Source organism: Saimiri boliviensis, chromosome 7 (assembly GCF_048565385.1).
Source record: "Saimiri boliviensis isolate mSaiBol1 chromosome 7, mSaiBol1.pri, whole genome shotgun sequence".
In the NCBI taxonomy this organism is placed as follows: domain Eukaryota; kingdom Metazoa; phylum Chordata; class Mammalia; order Primates; family Cebidae; genus Saimiri; species Saimiri boliviensis.
The window spans coordinates 109,760,217-109,785,097 of record NC_133455.1 but is presented as its reverse complement, the minus strand read 5'-3'; the positions used below and the strand labels follow the sequence as shown (position 1 = coordinate 109,785,097).

General features: G+C 35.5%; 1 protein-coding gene across 6 annotated transcripts in view; it reads left to right on the top strand.

Annotated features, from left to right (window-relative positions):
* SLCO1C1 (solute carrier organic anion transporter family member 1C1) overlaps positions 1-24,881 on the top strand; it is a 58,404-nt gene that overhangs the window by 13,760 nt on the left and 19,763 nt on the right. For 5 of the 6 annotated variants that reach the window (XM_010345136.3, XM_074403194.1, XM_074403195.1 and 2 more), the window contains 6 exons: positions 2,032-2,156; positions 5,565-5,711; positions 7,515-7,613; positions 11,748-11,990; positions 12,729-12,893; positions 22,538-22,733. In XM_010345136.3, the coding sequence (XP_010343438.2) occupies positions 2,032-2,156; positions 5,565-5,711; positions 7,515-7,613; positions 11,748-11,990; positions 12,729-12,893; positions 22,538-22,733 (975 nt within the window). The remainder of the gene's footprint in view (positions 1-2,031; positions 2,157-5,564; positions 5,712-7,514; positions 7,614-11,747; positions 11,991-12,728; positions 12,894-22,537; positions 22,734-24,881) is intronic. The other variant, XM_074403196.1, reaches the window with a different exon arrangement.

The window sequence follows — 24,881 nt, the reverse complement described above, 5'->3', positions numbered from 1 at the left end:
CTTACATCAAAGTCAAGAGTGCATCAGTCAGGATTGGCATGCAGGTCAGAAATAAATTCCCTAATATAAAAGCATTTCTAATATTAGTCCCAGATTTAATTAATTACATCTTTGTCTCTTCTCCAACAGAGTCTGAATAGATACAGACCACATCCATACCTCTCGTTTTTCAACTAAGAAAATTAAAACCTAAACAGTATTTTTTAGAGAATCACAGATAGTAATTAGTAACAAAAGTGGCACTTAAAGTCAAAATAATTATGATGCTTGCAACAGTAACCTGTTGACAGAAGAACTGAGTTAAAATAATTACAATTTTTCAAAATACTCTATGATCACTATCCATTCTCACTTCAATAGTCTTAAAGCATCATAGTAGTCAATGTTTTCTCTGTAATTATCAATGAAATAAAATTATATTTATCATGATTTCAATGCTAAATGGTGTCATATGTGGTTAAGAATTGAAAACAGTCAATTTCATTAAGTGATTCTTAACCTACTATGGTCAGTAAACCATTTGATAAAATTTTAATTACTGGAACCCTCTTCTCTTAAGCATTCACATAAAAACATGCATACAAAAATGTTCTTAATTTTTCAGTGGGGTTCATAAACTCATTGAGACGTAGATTGCACAAAACAGATTTAAGCTAATTTATTTATCAATGTGAATATTTTAGTAATACATCTTTTCTTTACTATGCCGAATAAACAGTTCTTTACTATTAATTCGCCAGTGTCTATTCCTATGATTACTAGCCTTTGGCCAACAGTGCCTGAATAAAATGAGAATCAAGATGATGCTGGGATGTTTTCTTACCAGATACCTCTTCCCCAAGGGGTACAAAGAGTGTGGAGAACATGGGGCATGAAGGATAATTTGAGTCCAAGAGTAGAGCTGGGGAAATTGTTGATTAGCATTATCACAGGATGCCCACTAAGCAATGGCTATTTATCCCAGCTGCTATCATAACCTTATAAATGGGGGAAAGAGCAGGATTAGAAGTAACTTTGTGCTATACTAGCAAGCAGTAGAGAAAAAGCAGAATAACATCAGGATAAATAGTACAAAATTCATGTGTCATTTTCTATTCTCCAGAATCAGCCTTGTAATTGTTCTACTAAATTTACAACTCTAAATAAAGTATGCTGATGCTAATATATTGTTCAATTAGCAATGAATAATGACTTTCTCTGACTCAGAAAATCATGATTTTTATCAAGTTGGATACTTTTTCACCTAATGGGGAGGTGATTTACAGTCATTAGTTTACTTTAAGATGAACCTCTATGAGTACTTTTTCTTTTCTTTTTTTTTTTTTTTTTTTTTTTTGAGAGCTCTGTGGCCCAGGCTGGAGTGTAGTGGAACTATCTCGGCTCACTGCAACTTCTGCCTCTTGGGTTCAAGCAATTCTCTGCCTCAGCCTCCCGACATATCAGGCACTCACCACCACGCCCTGCTAATTTTTGTGTTTTTAGTAAAGACAGGGTTTCACCAGCTTGGCCAGGCTGGTCTCGAATTCGTGATCTCGTGATCCACCAGTCTTGGCCTCCCAAAGTACTGGGATTACTTTTTACTTTTATTTTCTTTCATTAATTAACTGGCCCAGGTATAACGTAACACAAGGGTATCCGAATTTTGACTTCCCTGGGCCACACTGGAAGAAGAATTGTCTTGGGCCACACATAAACTATACTAACAATAGCTGATGAGCTAAAAATATTACCAAAAAATTTCATAATTTTTTAAAAAGTTTATGAATTTGTGTTGGGCTGCATTCAAAGCCATGTTGCGCTGCATGCAGCCCACAGACCATGGGTAGGACAAGCTTGGCGTAATCTATGAGCAGGATCTTCCGCCTATCTCTTCAGCAAAATCTGCTGTTAAATGCTAGTTTGGTTTGGTGAATCAGACTCAGAGACAGTTGCAAGCTCAACCAGGCACCCTAATGATTCGTGTAGCATACACGTAATATTTTTAGTATGATGTTATGAGTCTATCATGAAGAAAGCATTCTTCTTATACAGGTACAAATATGAGAGGTATTCTCCTTCCTCCAATTCTACTCTCAGCATCTCTCCGTGTCTCCTAGAGTCAAGCAGTCAATTACCAGTTTCAGTTATGGAAAAATCAAAATCCAAAATAAGTAAAGGTAAGATCATTTTTTTGACTTGACTTTTAAGCAAGCTTTTTAAAAAAAGACTTTCATTTGCTTTAGCGTGGACAAAAATGTCTATGATTTTTGCTCCCAAAAGCTTTACTACTTAAACTGAGATATCACAGTGCCATAAAAATTCCTAGATTACGAAGCAGTAAAGGATGAAATCCTTAGAAAATATACCAGATGATCAAAGCTTATGGAAAAAAGGAGCATTAATCAATAATGCCTGGGAAAATCTTCAATGCTTCTAAATAAGCTGGTCTCGAAAGCAGGGTGGCACTAGTTAGTTCAGCACATACAAATCTCAATCCATTGCTCAGATATGAAAGAATTTTTCCCATAAGTCAATATAATTTCTATGTTCAGCTACTTTTCATCAGAATGGCAAAAATGTAATCTCAATTTGTCCCTCACCTCCCTTTTTGTCCCCAGGGGTTGTTTACATTCTAGGGAGCTTATATAAGAGTAAAATGGGCAGCCGTGGCGAGAGTTCTCGATGTTCTCATTTCCCTGCCAGCTTATCTAAAACCCCTGTGGTCACAATGTTTGGTCATACTTGTCACCATGGGGCTATCTTATGTCCATGTTCATATTTTTCTTTCACAGCAGCTCTCTCTAGTACAGAAGTGGCCATCTTAGACACATGGAAGTAATTCTATTTTTCATCCGAGCTAGGATGCAGATGTTGTCAGTGCCTAGTGTTCTAGATGGCCGATGCATACAGCACAGCAATGCTTTGTCTGAGATACCCTTGGGAACATGGGAATGCTGTTTTCTATGTCACTGTAGACACTGGAAGTCCTGTGAATCAAAGGCAGGAATGCTGAACTAGAATGAAGTAGAGTCTTGCCTCCTGCCTGGGCTTCACCTGGCCAAGGTAACAGATTTTCCTTACTCAGAGTAGCCATGAATTTACCCACAGGTGTTTACTGTGTCTCTAGGACTCGGTATAGGCAGGGAGAGCAAATCCCCTCTTCTCCCTTCTGCTTCCCTTCAGCATCAGTGTGCTCCACACTCCTTCCCTGCCACCTCCCAATTTCACCCCCTACTCCTAACCTGAAGAATCACATTGTATACAGGCAGAATTGAAGCCTTTTATAAATTAATATATACCTGCTATTCATCCAAATCTCTTATCTATTCCACAAGACCTTTAGACTCCCCTCATATTCCCATTAGTACTTTCTGTTGAGATGCCTTTTTTTCTGGGCAATGAACACTGGATATTTGAATGAAGGGAGGGGCCAAAGGATTAAAAACATATGGAAATGTGAGAGGGGAAGAAAAGCGAGAGCACAAAAATGTAAAAAGCTTACCCTCTCCTGCTGTATCAAAGAAGGAACATGTTCTAGACAAAGAGGAGAACGTGAAAGGAGGTAATAGACATGTTCAGGAGGATGCATTCAAATCACAGGGCAAGAACAGCAGCCTTGTTTGTGTAAAAATATAATGGATACTAAAAATGATTTAGGTTCACATAAGGAAGCAGGGAGCTGACGGAAGGGCCTGCAGTTTCATCTGTATACAATACACAGTCAGGGAAGATGTTTTGTTTTGCAAGACACATGATATAAAGACAGTACAACAAGTTAGGAAATATGTAAGCCAGTAATGTTAAAAGGTGAAAAGTAAAACACAGGGCTTACAGTCAGTAATTAAACTGTTTTTTAATAAAGGGACAAGTTAGCAGGTAGATACAGAGAACGACTCACAACTCAATTATTTTCTTTCCTTCAAGTGAGGTCCTCCTCCCTTCAAGTTTGTTTTCTTAGACATAGTGGACACAAGGCTCACCCTTAAGTTAATGATAAGGATCTTCTCAAAAGTGCTCCCCATACAATCCTCATCTCCCCTGCAACATCTAGAGCAGAGCTGTCTACAGAACTTTGTGTGATGATGAGAATGTCTTCTGTCTTTGCTGTCCAATACAGTAGGCGTTAGCTGCATGCGACTATTGGATATTTGAAGTATAGCCAGTATGACAGAAAAACTGAATTTTAATTTTATTTAACTTCAATTTTAATAGCCACATGTGGCTTATGGTTACTGTATTAAAAAGCACCGTCCTAAGGTGTCTACACTCTTCTACTACAAGACTCTCCTACCAACAAGCTTCTGAGAATTACGCAATTGCTAGGGCTAGAATGTACGTTAGAGTTAATTTTTAGAAAGGGAATTCACATTATATTTTTGGAAGCAGAACAGAAATTCAGAGAAGACAAACGAAAATTCCATGATCACTTGAACTTTTCTAAAAGAGGCAGAAAAGTTTAAGATTTTGTAAAAGAGGCAGAAAAGTAAAAGATTCTATCTGACAAAGAGGAGAACGTGAAAGGATGTAATAGATATGTTCAGGAGGATGCATTCAAATCACAGGGCAAGAACGATAGAAATCAAATGAGATAGAATAGATAGAATCCAAATGAGTGCCAAGTAGTCTTTACTGTTATGCGGTTTGATTCACTTGCTCAAAGGTATTCACCTTGATTCTTCACATAATCTATTTTTCACAATCAAAAATTAAGAGTTATTAGCAAGTGAAAATAACTCCTACCTCATAGGCGAATTCAATTAAAAAATGCCTGCAAACCACTTAGTTCAGCACGTGGCAGAGAAAGAACATTCAGCAGCGATGATTATTGGAGGTTGTTAACATTATCAATTTTATTAAAGCACCTAAACCTTCAAAGCTATATTTCATTTATGACATGAGGGCAGTTATCCTACTGCACATGATCATATTAAGACACAAATTTTATGAAAGCATTTAAAAACTGTTATCCTTGAATTTTACTCTAAAACTGCTGTCAAAAGGTATCTTTTTGCTGGAATAACTATACTGCTAAAGTATATGGATTTATATTTTTTATGTAAATTTGTTTCCAGAGCCCTAAAGCATGGTTATTCATTAACAAGTATAAATGTAGGTAATACTGCCCAATGTTGGAATATCAACTGTATAAAAATTTGAATTTAAGATAAAACTGGGTCAACAATAAGATTACTTGTGATTTCTGCTGAAAAATAGAACTAAAAATTAAGGTGAGAAAGACTTTGTTCAAAATTTTCTGTTTTGCCACAGATAGATATTGAATGTCATTGCAGTGTGGGAACTCAAATAGCTCAGGGCAGGAATGAAATAAAAAGAAGAGAGAAAATAAAAAGTGAAGGCACCAGGAACAAGAAGCAATGGAGTTTCTTGGTGAAGTCTCTCAGGGATTTACTCTGCCTAAAAGGTTGAAGATATAAAACGTTTTTCAAACTTGACCAAACTCCCATTAAATTATGACTATTGCACAAACTTCTGCATTCTAGTTCTGTTTAAGATACACTGTAGAAATACAGAATAAATATTTTCATAGTGATCTATTTTCAATCCTCGTTTGCCTTTTTTTCAAGAATGTGAAGTTGACACTAGCTCTTCCATGTGGATTTATGTTTTCCTGGGAAATCTTCTTCGTGGAATAGGAGAAACTCCCATTCAGCCTCTGGGCATTGCCTACCTGGATGATTTTGCCAGTGAAGACAATGCAGCTTTCTATATTGGTAATATTGGAATATTGCTTCACTCATCTTTTTGGGAAGCAGGGTGTCTAGTTTTCTGAATTCTATTCTATGTTAAATTAAATGTGGAAGCTTTTTATACATCATATCCAACTCCTCTATTTAGCTCACACATTTCTGAAGAGCACACTTAAGATTTGGATGATGAAGACACCACAGTTGGAGGGAGCTATTGCATTAGAAAAGAAGCATCGGATTAAAAGAAAATAACTGCAATGACGTTTGACCTTGTAAAAGTAACTTCACAGGCTTCAGACTTCATAGGTTTTTTAGTGGGTTACCTATACTGCTAAAGCATTTAGGCATTTTAGTTTACTTAAAAGTTTGTTTCTTGAGCTTAGAAACTGCTTTCCATTTTATAAGCCCTGATTAATTAAAGCTATGAGGGATAGGCAACAAAAAATCTTGAGATCTCAAAAGCAGGTAAAAATGGGTAAAGAAAGGTATAAAAAAAATAGAAGTAAGGCCTGAGGCTACCTCATCTCTGGAACACATTCTAGGAAGTAGACCAGCAGCTAAAATCTCAAACACCAAAAGAATATAGCAAAGGCAAACTCCTAAGGTAAGATGCATCTAAACAGCATTGGTTTCCTCTCATGTCCTGATACTAAACTAGTAACACGTCAGTCTCTCCTTTTTTAATTGCTATTTTACCCTTTCCTGTGGTGCTGACACACGAGTCGCCATTTCTTGAAATTCTGATCCTTTAAAGGCCTCACCTTCAGGGACAGAGAGGCAAGATTTAAATTCATTGAGGGGTGCTAGAGTATAATCTTGAGGGGTCCACTGTATAATCTTGCCTGGACTAGGCTCTGCAGGACTCCAGAGGGTGCTGGTTACACCCAAATAGGCTATAGGTAAGATCACAGCTCTTACTCTAACAGAAAACTCCAGTGTAAATCAGGAACTGCAGCTACCACAAACACTTCATCAGCTGCACTAGGAAATAACTCTGGAGACTGGAGGAAAGGTCACAGCCAGGAGAAGCACACAGGTGCTAGGTGTCCCCCCTTCTTCTCTAGGAGCTCAGAACCTGTTCTCTTTTCCCTCTATTCCAAAAAGTAGCTGGTAACGGCTGTTTATTCTTCCAATTAACTTAATCTCCCATGAATACGTGTGTTTTAAGCCTTGTGGTGAAATGAAAGACACACTGGAGATATTTGGAAGGAAGAACTACCTTTCTGGTTACTAGAAATGGTGTCCTTTAGGCCATCTGTTTCACCTTCCTGTGAAGGTTGACCTGAATGGTCAAGAGGGTCCCAGAGAGCACTTTTCCTGCTCCAAAACCTAGCACCTTTACCAGCTGCATCTGGGGATCTGCATAGGCCCTGTTCTCACTAGTGATCCCACAGAACCTCGGAATGAATGGATGCACTTTTTTACTAAGGTGGAAGAAACCCATATGAATGTCAAGACAAGTCTTAGGCTTAACTGACCGTAAAACATTTTTGACAAACAACCAAAATTAATACAATTCCAATTTTTGTCAATGGGCAATCTAATCCTGGGAAATACAGTTTGCTCCCTTTTGAAAAATTAACTTCCTCAGAGTATTAATGTTATTTTCTTACTAAGACATAATTAATGCCTTAAATGTGTCGCTTCTTCTCCCAAAGCAGTGAAGGACTTATTACCTGATTCAGTGTGGTTTTAAAATTAAACACATACAAATGAGTTAAAACATTTTGGGCTGCTAACTGGATCTCACATTTCTTGTTTAAAATTTTACTAATTTATCAAAGTAAAGAAATGACAGCTTTTTCCCTTTTTCTTTCCTTGGTGCAGGGTGCGTGCAGACGGTTGCAATTATAGGACCAATCTTTGGTTTCCTGTTAGGCTCATTATGTGCCAAACTATATGTTGACATTGGCTTTGTAAACCTAGGTAAGGGAGTTTATTTTTTTATTTATTCATTTATTTTAGTTACTGTAACATTTTTAATAAGAACAGTTTGGAAATTATCAAATTGCCCTTTTATAAGTGACAGAATAGTAATCTTTCATAAAATGAAAAGTTTAATCCAATCATACATATTAATAAATGGAATATGAAAAACCTTGATGAATAGAACTAGATGACCAATGATTTGTTACTAAGATGTATCCTTTTTCACTATGATTTGTCAGTTTAAATGCATTCCAGCATAGTTAAGACTGAAAACTGTAGCTACTTGTTGGTGCTTGTTGGCTTCAGGTGTGTCAACATTTATTACAGTTATATCAATTGATAAAGTATTTGGGGACTTGACAGAAAGACCAAGGATTAAACATCTACTGGCATCCAAACAGCCCTTCCTTTTTGCTACTCTACAAGTCATTTTTAGGTGTAAGTATATTACAGCATATTATCAAGCAAGACTGGCTTTCCTTCTGGGATATTGCTTGTGTAGGAAATAAATGGCAAAGAAGACACTGATCTTTTCATAGCTATTAATCTGTTTCTATCTCTGTGAGACACCCCTTCTAGAAATAGATGGCATTTGTCGGTACTTTTTTTTTTTTAAAGAATTCCAAGAGATCAGTTACAAACTAAACAAGTTTCACTTAAAAAACAAACATGGAATTGCATTTTGAAGTCTGCCTGTTAAAACAGAAAGCAAAATTCTTGCATTTAAATCAAATAAACTACAAGGCAAGCTTCGAAAATGTTATTTATTCATTCATTAGTTCCTGTCCAATTATTTTGCATTGACTTTATGCCAGGTGCTATTCTACAGCTCTGAACAAATCAGTTGAGTTCCTTGACTTCATGAAGTTTGAAAACCACTCATGGATTTTTAAAGACAAGAAAATATAGATGTGATGAGCAGTACCGAGGAAAATTGTTAAGGGGAAGCAATTAACATGCAGTGATAAACTAGAAAAGCATTTTACCCAGTATAATGCAGTGGCAGTTGAGCCTACTTGTCAAGAGTCATGTGTTTATTTTGTTCTCACAGAGTGTTATGGTAGAATATAATAAATGTTTATAACTTCTTACACAGGAAGAAAACAACACCCACTTGGTTTAATTTAAAAAAAAGTCAATATTTACTTTTTAGTCAAATGGGAGATTATGTCAAAAACAAAGTTTTCATGATGAATAAGATACTAAAATTTTGCTTTACAAATCTTTCTTCATATCTAGAATAGCTCTGAAATATTATTAACCACTACTTAATAAAAAATATTCTGCTGATTTGAATGAGCCTCAAATTTACTATCATAATGAGAGTTTTCCATGAAGTTTGGACTGGAGGGTGCAAGGCATAACTCTTCAAGTAAAATCTCACACATTCAATCTGTAAATCAAATGAAAGTGGTGCTGAGATAGAGGAGCTGCCACATGAGGTTTTGACCCTTAAAAATTCTCCCTCATGTGTTGTCTTCCAGCAGGGTCTCTCTGCAGAACCTCAGAGCATAATTTAAAAATCATGAAGCCTCTTCCAGAATTTAGACTCTAAATTTTTGATCTAATGAACAAAATAAATTATCTTGCTCCAAAAAGCACTCTCTTTCCTTCAATAACAAAGATAATACAGACCTAGATTGTTTTACTGTGCATTACTTTATTGCATTTTGCAGATACTGTATATTTTTTAAATTTAAGATTTGTGGCAACCCTGTGTTGGGCAAGTCTCTAGGCATCATTTTTTCCAACAGCATGCTTTCACTTTGTGTCTTCATGTCACATTTTGATAATTCTCCTAATATTGCAAGTTTTTAAAAATTATCATCATTATACCCATTATGGAGATCTGTGATATGTGTATATTTGATGTTACTATTGTAATTGTTTTGGGGCACCACAATTGTGCCCATATAAGATGACAAATTGAATTAATAAACCTTGTATGTGTTCTGACTGCTCCACTGACTGGCCATTCCCCTGTCTCTCTTTTTGGACTTCCCTATTCCTGAGACACAATAATATTAAAATTAGGCCAATTAGTAACCCTACAAAGGCCTCTAGGTGTTCAAGTGAAAGGAAGAGTCACATATCTCCCACTTTAAATCAAAAGCTAGAAAAGATTAGGCTTAGGAAAGAAGGCATGTTGAAAGGCAAGACAAGAGAAAATCGAGGCCTCTTACACCAGTTGCCCATGTTGTGAATGTAAAAGAGAAATTCTGGCAGGAATTTATAAAAGTGCTACTCTAGTAAACACAAGAAAGATAAAGTGAAATAGCCTTATTGAAATAAAGTTTTAGTAGTCAGGAGAGAAGATTAAAGCAGCCACAATATTCACATAAGCCAACACGTAATTCGGAGCAAGGCCCTGCCCCTCGAGAGAGATGAGGAAGCTGCAGAAGAAAAGTTTGCAGCTGGCAGAAACAGGTTCATAAGGTTTTAGGAAAGTAGCTGTCCCTGTAACACAAAAGTGCAAGGTTGCTGGTGGAGACGCTGCAGCAAGTTATCCAGAATATTGAACTAGGATCATTAATAAAAGTGGCTATGCTAAACAACAGATTTTCCTAGTAGGTGAAACAGCCTTCTATTGGAAGAAGATGCCATCTAGGACTTTCACAGCCACGGAGGAGAAGTCAATCCTGACTTTAAAGCTTCAAAGGACAGGCTGATTCTCTTGTTAGGGGCTAAGGCAGCTGGTGACTTTAAGTTGAAGCCAATGCTCATTGAACATTCTGAGATTCCTACAAATAGACTCTTCCTATGCTCTATAAATAGAACAATAAAGATGTGCTGAACGACAGCATATCTTTTTGTAGCATGGTTTACCAAATATTTGAAGCCCAATGTTGAGACCTAATGCTCAGAAAAGAAAGATCCCTTTCAAAATATTACTGCTCATTGACAATGCACCTAGCCACTCAGGAGCTCTGATGGAGATGTACAGAGGGAAATGTATTCATGTCTCCTAACATACCATCCATTTTATACCCCATGAATCAAGGAGTGATTTTGACTTTCAAGTCTTTTTGTTTAAGAAACGTATTTCATAAAGCTAGAGCTACAATCAATAATCATTTCGAATGAATCTAGACAAAGTAAATTTAAAGCCTTCTGGAAAGGATTGACCATTTTAGATGCCATTAAGAGCATTTGTAATTCATGGGAGGAGGTCAAAATCCACATTAGCAAGAATATGAAAGAAGTTTATTTCAACCCTCCTGGATGACTATGTGGTGTTTAACACTTCAGTGGAGAAAGTAAGTGCATACATGGTAGAAATAGCAAGACAACTCTAATTAGAAACGAAGCTTGAAGATGTGACTGAATTGCTGCACATCTCACGATAAAGCTTGAACAGATGAGTTGCTTCTTGTGGATAAGCAAAGTGAATGAATGGTTTCTTGAGACGGAATCTACTCCTGATGGAGATGCTGTGAACATTACTAAAATGACAACAAAAGATTTAGTAAATTATACAAACTCAGTTGATAAAGCAGTGGCAGAGTTTCAGAGGATTGATTCCAGTTTTGAAAGAAGTTTTACTGTGGGTAAAATGCTATCAAATAGCATTGTATACTAGAGAAAACTTTCATGAAGGAAAGAGTTGATCTATGTGACAGACTTCATCATGTTTTTTTTAATGTTCATATATCACCACAGTCATCTCAACCTCCAACAACCACCGCCCTGATTAGTAAGCAGCCATCAACATTGATATGAGATCCTACACCAGCAAAAAAGACCAATATTCACTGAAGGCTCAGGTGATTGTTAGCATTTCTTAGCAATAACATTTTTTAACTTAAGGTATTTACATTTTTCAGACATAATGCTATTACATACTTAATAGACTACAGTGTAGTTAAACATAATTTTTGTATGCCCTGGCTAACAAAAACATTCATGTGACTCTCTTTCTTGTGAAATTCACTTCATTGTGGTGGCCTGGAGCTGAAACTACAAAATCTCCAAGGTGTACCTGTGATAATATCCAGCTCAAAAAAAGAAAAAATAGATGAATTACTAGGCATTTTCATGGTTATAGAGCTATTGCAAGAATATATTTTAAGTAGATTATTTTAACATTAGCTTTGCTGTTTGTATTACTTAGCCATCACCTCTGTCTTTCAGATTACGTAACCATTACCCCAAAAGATCCCCAATGGGTAGGAGCCTGGTGGCTTGGCTATCTAATAGCCGGAATCCTAAGTCTTCTAGCAGCTGTGCCTTTCTGGTATTTGCCAAAGAGTTTACCAAGACCCCGAAGTAGAGAGGATTCTAATTCTTCTGAGAAATCCAAGTTTATTACAGATGATCACACAGACTACCAAACATGCCAGGGAGAAAATGCAAAAATAATGGAAATGGCAAGAGGTAAGTCAAATTCTTGATTTTGAAGCATTTTTATTTTCCCTGTTGGGACATTAGGAGATTCATAAATTATATCCCTTCATGTATTAAAAAAATTGAGAAACCATATCAGAAGCAAAAATGGAAATCAATGTCAGCTTTATTACTGAACAACTGATTGCAGCACACTACCAAAGGCTTCACAGCCTTTCCTGCTGATGTCCTCAAAAAATATTTACATTTATAGAAATTCTTCACATGTCTAATCAGTAGGCTACATAATAGAAAAAAGGGAGACCAATGCTCATTTCTAGCACTTATGTTCATATGTTAAATGGAGATAACTCTCGTATTTCTTTCCCTTTAACCACAAGTTAAGTTTGAGGAATAGAGACAAGAAAAGTGAAGGTCTTTTTCTCCTGCCTGTGGCTCTGAAACAGTGGGTGAGGGAGTATTCTCATCCTTTTTGTCTTTTGCTCATATCAGCTAGAGGAATCTATTCTTGTCCGACTTTTACCTTTAATATAATGTATACTGCATGTCTGTAGAAATGGGTGCCTATGTCTGGATTTGAAGGTGGCCAGATCGCAGGCTTGATGCATGCCAGTGGCTTATTATACATAGTATGTGTGTACGCCACACTGTGACTACTCCCAAACTCCATGACAATAGGCTCCAGCCCTGTAAGTCCTGCTGACACAGCGCTGCTTCTGCCATGCATGACACCAACTTTAATTGCTCTATGTTATTTTTGTTTTATAGATTTTCTTCCATCACTGAAGAATCTCTTTGGAAATCCAGTGTACTTCCTGTATTTATGTACAAGCACTGTTCAGTTCAATTCTCTGTTCGGCATGGTGACGTACAAACCAAAGTACATTGAGCAGCAGTATGGGCAGTCATCCTCCAAAGCCAACTTCGTGATCGGTATGCTCATCTGCCTTTCCTGCTTTCTCAGAGGGACTCTCTTAGATGTATCTGGTTAACTCAGGAAACTTAGAGAAGATTGTTCCAAGATTTAGGTAATTTATGACATTTTAGATGAACTTAAAAAGTAGCAAGAATTTTTTACTAAGAATTATTCACATCTGTGGATTAGCAACCCAGAGAGCAAATAGTTCTCGAAGTGATGTCATAGAGATCAAAAATGCATTTTATGAGGAGACAGGTAATAATACTGGATATTTGTCTTCTAAGTACAGCCAAAACCTCAAAACAGTGGCCATTTTACATGAACAGTTTCTAAGATTATATAAAATGGACAATGAGGCAAGCTAAAAGATATTCACACAAAACAAAACTTGTATTTTTGCAGAGTCAAAAAAGCTTTTCTGACTCCTGGCAACTGGGTTAGTTCAAAGGGTTGTGTTTCTAGCACAGCAACACAGTCAATAATAAAAAAGAAAAGTAAGAAGAAATAAAAGAAGATACACCAGACCCTACAAACACGTGAACACGACCCTGGAAATAATTAGATATTTGAAAAATCTAGATTCGTTTCTTTAGTCCATGAAGATGTCATTTAAGGTTACTGTTTCAAGGCATAAAATATTTTGTTTCTTGGAGCATATTCCTTTATGATGAGAGACTCCAGTGGTATAAAATCATTTCCTTTGGTACTTTCAAAATCACTTTATATTTCAACCTCTGAAAGAGACCTGGAGGGAGAAAAAAACCAACCAAATGTATTTTAAGAGATGTAAGTTTTCCATGGTAATCTGGAGTAATGGGCACATAGCAGATGCTAATATAATTGATTCTTACTTTAAAATATTTTTCTCCAAAATTCTTGATGTTAAGGTTACATCACTGAATATTTTTACTTTTAACATCAATTGGTTCAAATTAATTTTATTACTTATTGGCTGACCTAAAGAAATATTTTGTGGCTTTTTTCCCAACATCACATGCATGTTAATCAATGCTTTACATTGATTTTAAGATGAATAGATGAGGATCTAAAGTTTAAGACAGACTTTTTATTTTTATGTGCATATTGAGATATAACTTATCCACAGTTAAGTCTACAGACCTTAAACAGATCAGATGGATACATTTTGATGTGTGTGTGTGTGTGTGTGTGTGTATCACATCCAGCATTCAGAATATACAGTATGTTTTAGTTCCCTAGAAAGTGTGCTTAAATCTCATATCAGTCAATACTTTTCCCCAAAGCTAATAACTGTCCTAAACTATATAATCATAGACCAGTCCTGCCTGTTTTTGAACTTCATATACATTAAATAGTATATTATATACTCTTTTGTGTCTAGCTTATCTCAACTGAAGTGAAATCTATGAGATTATTTCATGTTGTGAAATATTCTTTTTCATGCTATGTAATATCCTACTTCATAAATAAGAAATTATGTGGTGTTCTTTTTCATGCTATGTAATATCCTATTACATAAATATATCACAACTTTTTCATTTTACTGTTGATGGACATTTGTGTTGTTTTCTGCTTTTAACTATTTATAATACCATAATATATAATACATAATATATACAATTTTCTATATTATAAAATTATAAATACAATTATAATAGTATACTATTATTAAATTATACATATGTCTATAATTATACTATATTATAAAATATATTTTTAAAAATATATATTAATATGAATATGATACGTATTAATTACACATTGTGTAGATTACATATTATGTAATAATAAATTATACATTGTATGTATTACATAATATACAATAAATTATATATAATTATATATAGTAGTATATATAATAAATTATATAAAATAGAATTATGATGATATATAATTATATATGAAATATTTATTGATTATAATAGTATTATAAATATTTAAATTATAATTATTTATAAAAGTATTTTAACTAATTATAATAGTTAAAGGCAGTAAACAGAAATAAGAATATTATATATTTTAATACATATTAATATAATAATCTATATTATCATAGCATATTACAGTATATTATATGCTATATTAAAATTTATACTATATAGTATGTATGATATAGTAAATATACATAGTACTACTATAATATAGTAATATGGTATTATATATAGCATATTATGTATACTATATAATAATGTTATTATAAATAACATTATAATTTTTTATGATAGTTAAAAGCAGAAAACAACATTCCACATGTACATTGGTGGGCCACTTCACTCATTTTTCATAGCTATACTCTGGAGTGCAATTGCTAAGTCATAGGGAGCATATGTGTTTAAGTAGAATAGTTATTGCCAAAACACAGGGAGGTTGTGCAAATTCATACTCCTATTAGAAATGTTGGCCGGGCGCGGTGGCTCAAGCCTGTAATCCCAGCACTTTGGGAGGCCGAGGCGGGTGGATCACGAGGTCGAGAGATCGAGACCATTCTGGTCAACATGGTGAAACCCCGTCTCTACTAAAAAAAAAATACAAAAAAAAAAATTAGCTGGGCATGGTGGCACGTGCCTGTAATTCCAGCTACTCAGGAGGCTGAGGCAGGAGAATTGCCTGAACCCAGGAGGCGGAGGTTGCGGTGAGCCGAGATCGCGCCATTGCACTCCAGCCTGGGTAACAAGCGCGAAACTCCGTCTCAAAAAAAAAAAAAAAAAAAAAAAGAAATGTTAAGAGCATTCCAGTTGCCTCACATTCTTGTCAACACTTGGACTTGTCAGTTCTTTTCATTATAACCATTCTTATGGGGTGTGGTTGTGGTATTTCATGGTGGTTTAATTTGCATTTACCTAAAACTCAGTTCTTCAAAGTTTCTGACATGTCATGGTCTACAGATAATTTAAATATTTTTGTGAGAGATAAGTAATAGTATCTAACAATTTCACATCATTATACTAGGATCGTTCCTGAGATCATCTTGGTTTCACATTAGTAAGTATGGGGTGCAGACAACTAAGGGTAAGTGGGCAAATTGTTCAATTTCCCCTCACCCTTACTTTGATTATTTGTACAATGGTGAAAATAAATATATCACCAGGTTGAAATAAAGATGAAAAAATACAGATAAAATGCATAGTAAATGCAGATATCATCATTCAATAAATATTATTTTCTCTTTCTTCTATTCAACCTTTCTCTTTTTTCTTCATTTATTTTAACTTGTGTTGTGGGATAATGATCTTCCTGCAATAAAATATGAGATAGACACAAAGAAGACATATTTCCTTTCTGCTCTGAGAGAAGCCATTTGACATGCCATAGAGGGGAGAGTAAACAGAAATTTCCTAACATTTTCAAGGGCCAACAGTTATGACAACTTAGTCTTGCTGTACATGTTTTTAAATTTTAGCCACATTCCTTCTAGAGTTTAGAGATAGCATTTTTCTCATATTAATTACTTTAACTTTATAGAAAAATATTAAGGGAAAATAAATGACAATAAAATTTAAATTCAAGAACTAGGAAGCATACTGTGAAATGATTTTGCTTTTTAAAGTTTGTAGAATTTTAAAAAGAATTTTAATGAAATGTTTGGATAGACAGATTTTTATTTTTCTTTTGTTGCTTATTTATTTTTATTTTTCTTCTTTTATTTTGGAATAGTGTGTATGTGTGCAGGGCAGGTTTGTTACAATGGTATATTGCATAATGCTGAGGTTTGGAGTATGACTGAATCCATCACCCAGACAGTGAGCATAGCACCCAATGGATAACTTTCTAATCTTTCTCCTCTCCTACCTTTCCCTCTCTAGTAGTTCCCAGTGTCTATTGTTCCCAACTTTATGTCCAAGTGTACCCAATATTTAGCTCCCACTGATATGTGAGAACACATAGTATTTGGTTTTCTGTTTCTGAGTTAGTTCACTTAGAGTCATGGCCTCCAGCTCCATCTGCATTTGTCCAAAGGGCATGATTTCATTCTTTCTATGGCTGCATAATATTCCATGGTTAATATGTACTACATTTTCTTTATCCAATCCACTGTTGATGGGTTCCAGATTCCATGTTTTTGCTATCATGAACAGTGCTGTGATGAACATATGGGTGTATGTGTCTTTTTTTTTTTTTTTTTTTTTTTTTTGGAGAAGGAATCTCCCTCTTTCACCCAGACTGGAGTGCAGTGGCACAATCTCGGCTGTGACCTCTGCCTCCTGGGTTCAAGGAATTCTCCCACCTCAGCCTCCCAAGTAGTTAGAATTACAGGCGTCCACCACCATTCCCAGCTAATTTTTTGTATTTGTAGAGACATGGTTTCACCAAGTTGCCCAAGCTGGTCTCCAACTCCTGTCCTTGTGATCCACCTTGCTTGGTCTCCCAAAGTGCCTGGATTACAGGTGTGACCCACTGCACCTGGTCGCATGTGTCCTTTTGATAGAATGATTTATTTTCCTTTGGGTATATACCCACTGATGGGATCACTAGGTCAAATGGTAGTTTAACTCTTAGTTCTTTGAGAAATATCCAAACCGCTCTCAACAACAGCTGGACTGATTTACATTCCCACTAACAGTGTATAAGCATCCCCTTTTCTCCGTAGCCTCACCAAGGTCTGTTATTTTTTGACTTTTTAACAAAAGCCATTGACTGGTGTGAGATACTTACTCTTTTTTTTTTTTTTTTTTTTTTTTTTTTTTTTTTTTTTTGAGACGAAGTTTTGCTGTCATTGTCCAGGCTGCAGTTCAGTGGCGTGATCCTGGCTCACGGCAGCCTCTACCTCCTGGATTCAAGCAATTCTCCTGCCTCAGCCTCCCGAATAGCTGGGATTACAGGTGTCTGCCACCATGCCCAGCTAATTTTTGTATTTTTAGTAGAGATGGGGTTTCACCATGTTGGCCAGACTGGTCTTGGACTCCTGACCTCTTGATCCACCTGCCTTGACCTCCCAAAGTGCTGGGATTACAGGTGTGAGCCACCTCCCCCGGCCTCACTGTGGTTTTTAATTGCATTTCTGTGATTATTTATGAAGAGCATTTCTTCATATCTTTGTTGATCGCTTAGGTGTTTTGTGAAGTGTCTGTACATGTCCATTGCTCACTTTTTAATGGAGTTCTACCTTATTTCCTTGTTGTTTTGTTTAAGTTCTTTACAGAGTCTGGATATTAGATCTTCATCAAATGCATAGTCTGTGAATATTTTCTCCCATTCTGTAGAATTTCTGTTTACTTCTTTGACGGTGTCTCTTGCTGTGCAGAAGCTCTTTAGTTTAATTAGGTCCCACTCATCAATTTTTGTTTTTGTTGCAGTTGCTTTGAGTACAGAGACATAAATTCTTTGCCAAGTCTGATATTGATAGGGGTATTTCCTAGGCTTTCTTCAGGATTTATATAGTTTAAATCCATAAGTCTTTAATCCATGTTAATTTTTGTATATGATAATAACAAGGGGTCCAGTTTCATTCTTCTGTATATGACTAGCTAGTTATTCCAGTGGCATTTATTGAATAGGGAGCCCTTTTTCCATTTCTTGTTTTTATCAGCTTTGTTGAAGATAAGATGGTTGTAGATATGTGGCTTTATTTCAATTTAAGCTTCTCCTATCAATATTAAGCTACATACAAATTACCTTATCTTTTCCTTCTCAATACAGAGATTGTAATAATTTAGTTATTTTTACTTAATTTCTTAGAATGCTTTTTATAGACAAGATATATCGACTATCATTTATAACAAAGATTATCATTCTCAATTTTTGGAGGTGTTATACAGACAGTTAAGAAAAAAATTGGAGAATTATTTAGAGGAAAGTTGCTTATAAAACACATTATTGTTAATTTTGTTTTTGTGAAGGTTCAGGATATAACACGAACTTTACTAGGAGAGAAATTCTGAAACATCTTCAAGTACTATTATTATTATTATTATTATTATTATTATAACTATTTCAATCCAAGGCATTGGAAGGGAAATCAAAGCTTCTACATTGTTCTAATTGTGCTGACCATGTCAAACATTTTACACATCTCTCATAACTCCTTTTTACATCAGTATCAAGGAATAAGAGCTTTAACCTGATGAGTGTGCTAAAACAATAATAATTATATAATAAAATATAATAAAAACATAATAAGTTAACACTTAAATATCTCTAAGTTTTTCTGATATTTGGGTAAATATGCATGTTGAATTCAAAAGAAAACACGGAAAATAAGTTGAAACAAATTTTAGAGACTAGCGTAAATTAATATTTCCATTTGGACTACTTAGATGGTAAGAAATTTTAGATCAGCACATTTTATGGTGTGGGTAGGGAATAAATCAAAGTGTAATTTCCATCTCACTAAATGATTTTAAAATACCTAAAATGAAAGACAAGCCTGGGAGGGAAGAAACACATCTCACATGATGTAAAGGAAATTTGTTACCAACGTGGCCCACCGCGGACAGCTTAATAAATCTTATGAAATTTGAAAGGGAGAACCAAGCCAACAGTATATTTGAAATGTTCTAATCTTTTTTGGAATAGTGTTATAATTTAGTTATCTTGAAATAGGAAAGATATCCAGGAGAAGTGCCATAAATTAATACACTAAGATTTATTCATTTAGCACATTTTATTGGAAACTGTTGAAAGAACATGGGATTCAATGGTGAACACCATTCTTCCTTCAAGAGTTTGGTTGGATGGTGAGAGATATGAACTGGAAAGGCTAGCAGGTAATTGTTAAAGCATCAAGGCTGCTGCCTATGGGCCCTTGCACAAGGAACTCCTGATGAGCGAGAATATGGAGTTCTGATGATCCAGTTGTGAGCCCTGGTGCCAAATGAGTCCCCTGGAAGCCTCATATGGCTGGCGGAACCTGTGAGAAGGAATTCTACTTAGGGGAAACTCAGAGCACTCCAGAAGAACAAACCTAATCTTGGAATCAAGAAGAATTTTCTAGCAGAAGATGATGATATCTAAATCAAGGGAAAAGGATAAGAAGGTATTAAAAGATGGAAGTGTGGAAAAGAGAATGGAGGTTTTCATCAGACAAAGCAAGTATCTCGTGTAGAATGATCTCGAGTCAAGAGAATACATGAAACTTTCTGAAAGTTTCAAGAAAATACCAGCGTCCAAAAAGAGGTAAATCAGGACAGGATATTCCTGACTGTTAACAATTTATAATGAGTGTACAGATGTTTCTAGGGTAATTCCATTTCAATTTTCAGGCTATTCTAGGCTGCTGGGAGTGGGGTAAGTTCAATGGAATTCAACACAGAACATAGCTACAGACAAGGCTACACCTTGTGTTATGACTCCTTACATCCCAGGTTCAACTGGTACTTTACAAAATAAAATAAAAGGCTAGGGACATGCTCTGAAGTTTTCAGTTCAGAGATTGGTTTTCAGAAGATACTTTGTTCATAAACCAATTTTGGGGATGGAATTGAGAGAGAAAATGTAGTACTCTGCTGTTTGTGTCAGCTTTGGCTCTGTGGAAGGCATTCATAATCAGGTACTATGTTATAAATATTTATTGCATATATGTTTGTGTGTGTAAAAGTAGGCATTTAAAGGATGCATATCAAACTCATAGCAGCACTTACTTTGGGAGAAGGAAGATGAAAACTGAAACAAAGGAAGACCTAATTTTATCTACTTCCTCATCTTTAAAAATCAGAAAAATCAGGAGAAAATATTAGTATTAATTAACCTGGGCCATGAATAACTGGGTTTGTTGATATATTTTCTATGATATATTCATTGTTTTTAAAACAGTAATCATATTTCTCTTAGTTGATTTTTGGCTGTTCAAGGTTCTAGATTTTCATCTCTGTTGCTTGCCATACACAGGAACCACGGTTTAGCTGGAAAGCAAAATTTAGCATTTCTTCCTTCTTCCATTTCACTAATTTCATGATCATGCCCCCTTTAAGGTAGGCTGATTTCTAATATGATCATTTTAATGTTCACTTATACAACCTATGATTATATAAAAAGAAAGGAAATAAAATGTTCTTTTGTGATCTATACATGTTAGAAATTACTTTTTTAATAATGTAATAGCAAGCCAAAGACCACTGTATGTTGAATTTTTTTTGCGAATCTATGATGTTTTGTTAAGAAACTAAATATATAAACTTAAAAAGAAAGAACAAAAAGGAAAGGAAAGAAGAAAATTTGCATGTCATTATCACTAGATGTCAGTGTTTTCATTTTTATTTTACAATTTCACAGTAGGTTATGAGTCAGACATGCGTAGTTGAGATCATTTTTTTACCACAGCAATGCTGACGTTGTCTTTGAATGTTATCTGTTGACTAGTAGAGGTCATGCAAACTTCAGCTTTTTTATTATTTGAAAGAGACGTATTATCTCAAAACCTCAAGAAAACATGGACATCAATAATTGATAGGTAGACAATATGAGAAATAAAATCTAATTAGCAGAGAAGTTATTTATTTTTGAGTGCCAGATTGTTCTTCTCTAGAGTTACACCATTACAAACAGCACTAAAGTGCCTCTTTTCCCAAGCCTTCTACAAGTGTTTTACTCCCCACCCCACCTCCGGGATTTTCATCTTTGTAAATAAAATGGATAGCAATTAATTGCAAGATATTTTTGTGCTAAACATTGTGCTGATAACTCTTCATAAATAATAGAATTTAGTTCCCTCAACAATGCTATTATTACTTCCATATTATATATGAGGAGACAAGTTTAGAGACATTCAAAGAATTACCTGCAATTGCACAGCTATTGAGTGGTGGAACTGAGATTTAAACTCAGGCAGCTGGGTCTCCAGAGTCCAAGCTCTCAACCATTAAGTTGAACCTCTTCCTAGTGCAATTTATAGCTCACACTTAATAGATTCCTAGTGAGTTTGCACAGCTATCTAAAAAAATAATGTACATCTATTTATCAAGGATACTATTTCCCAAACCCCTGATGGAGAGGCCACATAGCAGTGATTAAAAGCATGGGGCTTGACATCAGTCTTTCTGCATTCAAATCTGGTTGCCTGCTTACTAACTGTGACTGCAGACAAATAGCTCTCCGAAGTGAGGCTAACAATATGCCTACTCTTAAGGTTGTGGTGAAAAGCGAGTGTGATAATATTAATATATCAAATGCTTAGCTCAGTGGCTGGTACATTATAAGCAAGTAAATAGAGGTGGTTATTGTTTTTATTAGGAAGGATACCACAGTCAAATGTAAGAAGCTGGCTCAATGAAAACAAATTTTGCATACATGGCGAGTGGGGGGGCAGAAAATAGGAATCAAGACTTAAAAAAAAGTTTTCTATATGCTATTTGCCTATTATTTTTTATACAGAACATTAAAGAACATTAATTGGCACCTAATTGCTACCTAATTGTACTTGTTAATGCTGGAATTGGACTAGAATAACCAGAGATATTTGATTCATTTGGTATTTGTTAATTTAATACTCTGTGCTAGACATTGTGCTAGACAGAACCTGAGACTGTGTAGTTGCATCACCATTAATCTATAACCAAGACACTCATCATACATTCTCTGAATATGTTAGATGATAGTGACTGAATATTTCTACAATTTAAAGTGAATATTTCTATAATTTAAAGTGACAAAGTCTTCTAGTAATAATACATTTGAAAGTTTGTGTGAGTGCACTCAGATCTTTTTTTTAGAGATTCACAAAATCATGTATTTTCTTGTTTCTCAGGGCTCATCAACATACCAGCAGTGGCCCTTGGAATATTCTCTGGGGGGATAGTTATGAAAAAATTCAGCATCAGTGTGTGTGGAGCTGCAAAACTCTACTTGGGATCATCTGCCTTTGGTTACCTCCTATTTCTTTCCCTGTTTGCACTGGGCTGTGAAAATTCTGATGTGGCAGGACTAACTGTTTCCTACCAAGGGTATGTTCCCTTATCAAATAATTTAAGGATATTGTCTTGTTTAATTAAATCGATTATTTGTGGAGTTACAAAAAACGAATTTGATTTTTAAACATCGTAACTATGGTAAGAGATTTAGTATTATTGTGGAATAACTGACAATACTTAGAATCGGTTATTGTCACCAAAATGTGTCATCTTTTTTTATTTTAAATATCTTAGAGAAATAAAAAATTGATAAACCCATATTTTACCCTAGAGAACCAACCTGATTAATTTAGAAAAACAACATGATAGTGGAAATACAAACCTTGAATCAGGTCTCTATTTTTAATGAAGTGATATATGGGCAGTTTAAACTAATCCAACTTCAATTTTCCCATCTTAAAAACAGAAGTAATGACTGCCTTTTAAGCTTCTGTTAGGTTTAAGCAAGTTAATGTATATGAAAGTGAACACTACTTGCCTAACACAAAATAAATGTGCCATTCATGGAAATATTGTATTTTTCTCCTTTGGACACCTGAGTAAGGGGAGTTACTTCTATGCAATCCTCCATAGTTGCTGTTGTGCTTGAATCCTATGAAGTTTCTGAAAAGAAATGCCTGTCCTTCAACCTGGTGCTCCCCATAAAATTTCTCTTTAGCTGGGTGTCTTGCAATTGGTCAGGATAATATTTAGGAATGCCCTCAGACCTGCCAGCTTACATGGGGTGGGTGATAATACATTGCTTGGTTTCCAGAGTTTCTTTCAATACTTGGTTGGATCTTGTAGGAACTATATTGCCCACTGAGTCTTTCCCATCGCTCTACTTTTTAACATGAGTTCCCAGAGGTAACTTTCTTCATCATTTCACCTGTCTATGCATTATTTATTTTCTAAAAAATTATTGAGGCTCCACCATGTGCCAGGAAGACCTCCCCAACTGTATCTGCCTGGCCACCAGAAACTCTGCCTGTGGCTCAAAGGCAAACATTCCTGACACTTTATGCTGTTTCCTGCCTGTTACGCAGCTTCTGGCTCACAGCCTGCTATCCGTCTCCCTTCCTACTCTTCCTTCCATGCTTATCTGCCTCGTCTCTATGTTCCAATTTCCATCATCTTTATTAACCTGGTGTCACCTGCTGCTAAATGAGCGGCTGTTATAGTTTTGGCCATCTACGATGTTCAGGAAAATTGGTGAATGCAAAGTTCATCAATTATGGCTTATGGGAGTTATCACAGCCAGATTGTTAGACTCAGCTGACTATAGTGCTGCCTTAGTGAAAGTCAGCAGTGTGGATTAAGAATGTTGTGACGATGAAATGAAAGAAGCTTCTAGAGAGAGAAGCCCAGTGCCATCTTTAATTGTCCCAGAGATCCTCACGGTAGAGGGACAGTTGTAGAGTACTTTATAGTTTGTGATTTACAAAACACCTTAACTTTCATGATCTCATTTGTATCCTCAAAACACCTTTATGACATTAGTTCTGTTATCCTTCTTTAAAGGCAACTGCATAGATCTGGGGCTTGAACACAGGCATGACTCAAAGTAGAACATCTTTCTACATCATAATTTCTAAGCCAAAGTAAACACAAAACAGAGAACCAACAGACAACGACAGACAACAAAAGCAAACTTTGAGGTTCCCATTAAAAGTGGCCCTACATAACCAAAGATTAAACATTTTAAGCAAATACAGGGCAACATTTTCATTAACTGAGTACTAGCCTCTTCAAAGCAGTCACCTTAAAAGACTCTGACTGTACTGCAGTAATGCTGTTGCTGTTGAAAATATTCTAAGGCTTGCCAGGCACAGTGGCTCATGCCTGTAATCCCAGCACTTTGGGAGGCCAAGGGAGTTCAAAGCTAGCCTGGCCAACATGGTGAAACCCCGTCTATATATATATATAAAAAAAAAAAAATTCTAAGGCTCTTCTTTTGAAATTTCCTTGTATATTTTTTAGAATATTCTTAACAAGGGCAAAGATTTAACCTTTAAGAAAACGCTCTCATCTTTCGGCATAACTATTTTGAAAGAAAATCTCATTTGGGTATAAACATTCTGGCATATTTGTTAAAACTCTTCTTATAACTAAAATTCTAAATGACAAATCTACTGTCAGCACATCCTTCAGAAAACATGTATGCCATTGATTCCTACTCCCGATGATAAATCAAACTTACTT